Source organism: Staurois parvus, unplaced genomic scaffold (assembly GCF_062004578.1).
Source record: "Staurois parvus isolate SC_StPar_1 unplaced genomic scaffold, SC_StPar_1.0 ptg002140l, whole genome shotgun sequence".
Taxonomy (NCBI): domain Eukaryota; kingdom Metazoa; phylum Chordata; class Amphibia; order Anura; family Ranidae; genus Staurois; species Staurois parvus.
The window spans coordinates 6,308,408-6,316,221 of NW_028319936.1; the positions used below are offsets into that span (position 1 = coordinate 6,308,408).

A 7,814-nucleotide genomic window follows, 5' to 3' on the forward strand; every position below is an offset into this window, starting at 1 on the left:
AAAATGATCCCTTGCAATGGGGCAGTACTGCAAGGCTTAATTGTTCGTTTAGGTCTAGGGCAATAGGTCTCCTTACCTGATCCTTTGCTCCTAAGCACTGCTAAACTGGTCCCTGCAACATCTTCCCCATGCTCCAGGGGTCTAAGGTCCTGACATCATCAACAAGGATGTGCAATTCCTATAGCCCGACACACAGGATATGCCATTCTGGGCGCCGTGCAAGAGGTTTTTCTTTATATTTAACTCTGCTGCGGGCAAGCAGCAGGAATTAGAGTTGGCGATCAGCTCTTTTGTAAAAGAAATCCGAGCAGCTGACTAGCCACTGGATCGCTTTTACAAGCAGCGAGAGGGGACATCCTCCCTTTTGTGGGCTGTCCCGTCGCACCAGGACACCCAATCGACCATCTGGAGCTTTCGTCGGCTGACCATAAAGGCGATCAAAGACTGGAACCGCTCTGTCCGCCTCTATGATATAGGAAACAGGAAGTGATGAGTAGACATCACTTCTGGTTTCCCCGGATGTAAATGGCACCATTTTTAACAATGGAAAGCATTTGATCACACAGATCTTGTGTAATCAAATGCTTTTAAAAGCAGAGGAGGGATCTGGGGTCCCAGATCTCTCGATAAAGAGCACCTGTCACTGCCTATTGCTGTCACAAGGGATGTTTACATTGCTTGTGACAGCAATTAAAAAAAGCAATGAAAAAAAAATAAAGCGAAAGAAAATTTATTTGTAAAGCACCTCCTTCCCCGCGGAAAGGCGAATGCATGCGTCAGTCCTGCACACATGCAAACAGCAATCGACCCACACATGTGATGTATCACCGAGAATGTCAGATCATGGGTAGTAATGCTAGCACCAGACCTCTCTGTATATCTAAGGTGGTAACCTGTAAAGGGTTTTAAAGTGTCACCTATGGATAGTAAATTGTATGTTGTTTATCGCCAACTCAAACAAATTAAAAAAAGGTGTATTTTTTCCCCCAAAAAAATTGCATTTGAAAAACTACTGCACAAATACCGTGTTATATAAAAAACTGCAAAACCCACCAATGTATTCTCTAGGACCTCTGCTTTAAAAAATATATATAATGTTTGAGAGTTCTAAGAAAGTTTCTAGCAGTTTAAGTTGCCATAAAGCCCATTTCATTTATAAAAGCCCCAGACATTCCTTAAATAACTTCTGCCTAATAAACAACATCGACCTTTCATATATTCCATCCGTGCAAAAATTGTTTTTGTTTTATCGGGACAAGTATATTGTCATGAGGGAAGTAGATTGGAACCTTGATTTAGTCCTTGGACAAGTAGTTTTTTTAACAATGTCCACACCCCGCAGCAAGACCAATGCAGGACCCACAAGCCCTCCATTTGATGTGATAATGCTGAGGGACAGTCCACCACCAGAGTGTTGTCATCATCCCAGCATCTTTTTTTTTTCTGCCGCCGTTCCTCTTTAATGCAACAGTGATCATAGCGGCTAATTAGCTGCAGGATTGTTTTTACAGGCAGCGGAATTGGGATCCCCCCCTCCCACCACCTTCCTGGGTTCTCCTGTCCCACCGGGGAGCCTGGGACTGAAGCTGGCAGTTCCACTAGCTGACCACAGAGATGCCGAAGGACCTGAATGTCCCTGATCATCTCTATGGTCTAAGAAACTGGAAGCAAAGAGTATTTTGTCATGTCTCGTTTCGCCTGGACGTAAACAAGCCATTACTGGCCTATGAAAGCATCGGACCAAACTGATCTTAGTTTGATCTGATACTTTGAAGGGCAGAGAAGAGATCTGGAGTCTAATAGAACCCAGATCTCTCCATAAAGAGGACCTGTCACTGCTCCAGCTATCACAACGGATATTAAATTGTGCTAATGCATTAAAATGCGTTCAAATGTATTTTTTTTCCCCAAATAAATTGCATTTGAAAACGGCTTCTCAAACACTGTGTGACATAAAAAAATGCAACATACACCACTTTATTCCCTAGGGCCACTGCTTGATAAAAATATAGAATGTTTGGGGGTTGTAAGTAATTTTTTTAGCAAAAAACTAAAATATTTTTACATGTAAGGGAGGAATGTCAGAATTGGCCAGGGGATGAAGTGTTGAGTACATAAATAAAAATGTATTACAAATGTAATAAATCTTTATTTATCCTAACATTAACCACTTGCCCTCCAGACGATTTACCCCCCTTCCTGACCAGGCCATTTTTTGCGTTACGGCACTGCGTTACTTTAACTGACATTTGCACGGTCACACAACACAACATATCAGACTGGATGACACACCACTGCCTGAAAATTAGCCACTTGCCCTCCAGAGGATTTACCCCCCTTCCTGACCAGGCGGCTGCATTACTTTAACTGACAATTGCACGGTCATGCAACACTGCACCCAAATGGAATTTATGTTCTTTTTTCCCCCACAAATTGAGCCTTTTTTCAGTGGTATTTGATCGCCTGTGTTTTTTCATTTTTTGCACTATAAACAAAAAAGACAATTTTTAGAAAAAAAATATATTTTTGACTTTTTGCTATTTACGTAAAAGTTATAGCGTACAAATGGCAATATAGATACTGGAATTTTTTTTTTACTAGTAATGGTTGCAATTAGTGACTTAAAGCGGGACTGCGGCAGGCATTCTGACATTGGGGATAAATGACTTGGTGTCACTGACATCCCCAGTGACACCAATACAGTGATCAGTGTTAATAAAAAGCACTGACACTGTACTAATGGCACTGGGCAGGAAGGGGTAAACATGGAGGATCAAAGGGATAACTGTGTGCTGTTTCACAGTATGCTGTGTGTGTGTGCTTTCCACTGTAAGCACACTGTTTTGTATGGCTTTGTTACACAGAACCATACAAAGCAGTGTGCATGAGCTGACATGGGAAAGATCTGTGTTTATATACAGGCCTCTGCCCCGTTAGAGATACTCGGCAATCACTGGGTGCCGGCGAGTGACAGCCGACGCCACAAATGGTGGAACTGGTAGGGCGTGCCCCCTACCCAGAATTGCAAAATCACGTATATATACATATATATGTGATTTTGCGCACCCGTGCTTCCCTGGAGCAGTATTTCTGCTATAGGGCAGCATGGAAAAAGCAAATGAAAATTCACTGCAGTTCCCTCTGCCTATATAACATAGAGAACCCTGTCCAGGCAGGATTTACAGATATTTCTAGTAATGTCGCTCTCATCAGATATCATTCGCACAGCGCCATCCCTGGTAAAAATCCAATTCTGGGCCAAACTTTGGCTAGTTTGCAAGATCCATTCATCATTAGGCAACAGACTGGGCTTCTTGCCAGATGTTTCAGATGGAATGTAATCGTTGAGCTGTAATGTTTGTAAAACAGACATGTTGTGCGCTCTAAACAGACTCGAACGTTCTTACATAAAAACTCACTGAGCTCCATTTGCTGACGACCATTGATAACACCGAGCGCATAACACTGAGCTGACCTAGTAAGCACTCTCCATATGTGCTGCACTTTCAGGCAGTGAAAAGGTTAACTCCTGTGATGACTTACAACATATGCTGCATCTGACAGCTCCAATAAAAGGCTGGAAAGTGGGTGATGGCATTATATGGGGAGCAGGAGAGTGCATCTCCACTCACTGCATGGGTCTGCAGCCAAACACTACACCCAGCTGTGATTTCTCATTACACATCTCTAGTATGACAGTTGCAAGCCAGACACTCCCTTACAGATCTCTAGTCTGACAGTTGAAGCCATGTATTCCTTTACAGATCTTTAGTCTGACAGTTGACGCCATGTATTCCTTTACAGATCTCTATTCTGACAGTTGAAGCCATGTATTCCTTTACAGATCTCTAGTCTGACAGTTGAAGCCATGTATTCCTTTACAGATCTCTAGTGTGACAGTTGAAGCCATGTATTCCTTTACAGATCTCTAGTCTGACAGTTGAAGCCATGTATTCCTTTACAGATCTCTAGAGTGACAGTTGAAGCCATGTATTCCTTTACAGATGTCTAGTGTGACAGTTGAAGCCATGTATTCCTTTACAGATGTCTAGTCTGACAGTTGAAGCCATGTATTCCTTTACAGATCTCTAGTCTGACAGTTGCAAGCCACACACTCCCTTACAGATCTATAGAATGACGTTTGCAAGCAACACACTCCCTTACAGATCTCTAGTCTGACAGTTGCAAGCCACACACAGATCTACAGAATGACAGTTGCAAGCAACACACTCCCTTACAGATCTCTAGTCTGACAGTTGCAAGCCACATATTGCTTTGCAGATCTATCTGACAGTTGCAAGCAACACACTCCCTTACAGATCTCTAGTGTGACAGTTGAAGCCATGTATTCCTTTACAGATCTCTAGTGTGACAGTTGAAGCCATGTATTCCTTTACAGATCTCTAGTCTGACAGTTGAAGCCGTGTATTCCTTTACAGATCTCTAGAGTGACAGTTGAAGCCATGTATTCCTTTACAGATGTCTAGTGTGACAGTTGAAGCCATGTATTCCTTTACAGATGTCTAGTGTGACAGTTGAAGCCATGTATTCCAATACAGATGTCTAGTGTGACAGTTAAAGCCATGTATTCCTTTACAGATCTCTAGTCTGACAGTTAAAGCCATGTATTCCTTTACAGATCTCTAGTCTGACAGTTGAAGCCATGTATTCCTTTACAGATCTCTAGTCTGACAGTTGAAACCATGTATTCCTTTACAGATCTCTAGTCTGACAGTTGAAGCCATGTATTCCTTTACAGATCTCTAGTCTGACAGTTGCAAGCCACACACTCCCTTACAGATCTATAGAATGACGTTTGCAAGCAACACACAGATCTATAGAATGACAGTTGCAAGCAACACACTCCCTTACAGATCTCTAGTCTGACAGTTGCAAGCCACACACAGATCTATAGAATGACAGTTGCAAGCAACACACTCCCTTACAGATCTCTAGTCTGACAGTTGCAAGCCACATATTGCTTTGCAGATCTATCTGACAGTTGCAGGCCACACACTCCCTTACAGATCTCTAGCAGTTGCAAGTCACAAACTCCCTTGCAGATCTATTATCTGACAGTTGCAAGTCACACATTCCCTTGCAGATCTCTTATCTCACAGTTGCAAGTCACAAACTCTTTTGTAGATCTCTTATCTGAGATTTACAAACCAGATATTCCCTTACAGATCTCTAGTCTGACAGTTGCAAGTCACACACTCCCTTAGTCTAGGTTCACACCTATGCATTTTCTGTTGCGTTTTGCAGAAACGCACAGCAGTCCATTTAGCATGATTTCCTATGGGACGGGTTCACATCTCTGGGTTTTCCCCCCGATGAATTTTTTGGAAAGGGTCAGGGACTTTTTTAAAAGCAAAATGTTGTGTTCTAGGTTCTATAGACTTCAATGGAGATGCTGCAGAAAAGCATGTAGTGCGTTTCTGATGCGTTTTGATCTGCCCAGCAAAAAGCTGGAGAAAAACGCATCACAAACATGGCAAAAAGTTGTCAAAAACACATGTGCAAAAATGCAAAATGCACCGCAAAAACACTGCAGAAACAGATGAAACACAAACTGCATAGGTGTGAACCTAGCCTTACAGATCTCTAGCAGTTGCAAGCCACACACTCCCTTGCAGATCTCTTCTCTGACAGTTACAAGCCACATATTCCCTTACAGATCTCTAGTCTGACAGTTGCAAGCAACACATTTCCTTACAGATCTTTAGACTGACAGCTGCAAGACACACACTCCCTTACAGATCTAGAGAATGACAGTTGCAAGCCACACACTGTCTTTCAAATCTCAAGTCTGACAGTTGCAAGCCGCACACCTCCTTACAGATCTATAGAATGACAGTTGCAATCCACACACCTCCTTACAGAGCTATAGAATGACAGTTGCAAGCCACAAACTTCCCTGCAGATCTCTAGTCTGACAGTTTCAAGTTGCACACTCCCTTACAAATCTGTAGAATGACAATTGCAAGCCACACACTTCCTTACAGATCTACAGAATGACAGTTGCAAGCCACACATGTCCCTGCAGATCTCTAGTCTGACAGTTGCAAGTCGCACACTCCCTTACAAATCTATAGAATGACCGTTGCAAGCCACACACTTCCTTACAGATCTACAGAATGACAGTTTCAAGCCACCCCTTCCCCTTACAGATCTATAGAATGACAGTTGCAAGCCACACACTTCCCTGAAGATCTCTAGTCTGACAGTTGCAAGTCACACACTCCCTTACAAATCTATAGAATGACAGTTGCAGGCCACACACTCCCTTACAGATCTATAGAATGACAGTTGCAAGTCACACACTCCCTTACAGATCTATAGAATGACAGTTGCAGGCCACACACTTCCTTACAGATCTACAGAATGACAGTTGTAAGCCACCCCTGTCCCCTTACAGATCTCTAGTCTGACAGTTGCAAACCACACACCCCCTTACAGATCTATAGTCTGACAGTTGCAAACCACACACCCCCTTACAGATCTATAGAATGACAGTTGCAAACCACACACTCCCTTACAGATCTATAGTCTGGCAGTTGCAAACCACACACCCCCTTACAGATCTATAGAATGACAGTTGCAGGCCACATACTCCCTTACAGATCTATAGAATGACAGTTGCAGGCCACACACTCCCTTACAGATCTAGAGAAAGACAGTTGCAAATAACACTCTCTTACAGATCTCTAGTCTGACAGTTGCAAACCACACACCCTCTTACAGATCTATAGAATGATAGTTGCAAGACACATATTCCCTTACAGATCTTTAGTCTGAATGTTGCAAGTCACACACTCCCTTGCAGATCTCTTTTTTGACAAGTTTCAAGCCACATATTCCCTTGCAGATCTCTAGTCTGACAACTACAAGCCACACACTCCTTTACAGATCTCTAGTCTGACAACTACAAGCCACACACTCCTTTACAGATCTCTAGTCTGACAACTACAAGCCACACACTCCTTTACAGATCTCTAGCAGTTGCAAGTCACAAACTCCCTTGCAGATCCGTTATCTGACAGTTACAAGCCGCATATTCCCTTACAGATCTCTAGTCTGACAGTTGCAAGCCACACACTCCCAAACAGCATGCGATGTGCTGATAGAAGAGAAGAACACTGGAGAGTGCACAGCATCACATCCACAATGAACAGACCTGAGATGCCTCCACCGATGACAACAACATCATACACGTTGCTCATGGCTGCTGTGAGTCTTCTCTCCCTGGCAGGATACAATCATGGACACAAGTCACTGGATAGACAGGCAATGATTCTTTGCTGGGCAATACTGGCACACATAGAGGGACAGAACGGCCCCGCCCTCGTCGTGTTATTTCCAACGCTGTCATTGGTCTGGCCGTCCTCAAGCGATGGGCTGCCCCTCCCTTTGTGGAAGCAAACAGGTCAGGGCGGAAGCGGGAGCCTGCTGCTGATTGGCTGACTCTTTGCCCATTGAAAAAGTACAGATGTTTACGTGAGTTCAGCTGGAGTCCATCCTCTTCAGAAGTTTACTCCATAGAAATGCTGATGTACTGGAAGGAAGGGAGAGGCTTCCCAATATTTGACTCCATGCTGAGCCTTTCCTTCTATTTACCCTTCAGTATATATCTAAAAACATAGTACATTCTACACCCAGGATGTCGGCCTCCTTAAATACTACACTGTTTATACAGCAAACGAGGACCAATGCCCCATCACTGCAAGGGGAGAGGGATTCCAGCGTACACCTTCCTAGCCTTGTCATATTAAAGCTTCTTATATTTATGTATTTCAGGTACTTATATAGCGCTG

At 43.3% G+C, this 7,814-nt stretch overlaps 1 protein-coding gene across 3 annotated transcripts in view; it reads right to left on the reverse strand.

The window, feature by feature from the left end:
- Window positions 1-7,331, reverse strand: part of LOC149432483 (amine oxidase [flavin-containing] A-like) — a 135,445-nt gene extending 128,114 nt beyond the window's left edge. For all 3 annotated transcript variants that reach the window (XR_016308990.1, XM_089665132.1, XM_089665133.1), the window contains exon 1: window positions 7,178-7,331. Coding sequence is in view for 2 of the 3 variants with exons in the window: in XM_089665132.1 (XP_089521258.1) it covers window positions 7,178-7,223 (46 nt within the window). In the remaining variant the exon portion in view is untranslated. The remainder of the gene's footprint in view (window positions 1-7,177) is intronic.
- Window positions 7,332-7,814: the final 483 nt, after the last annotated feature.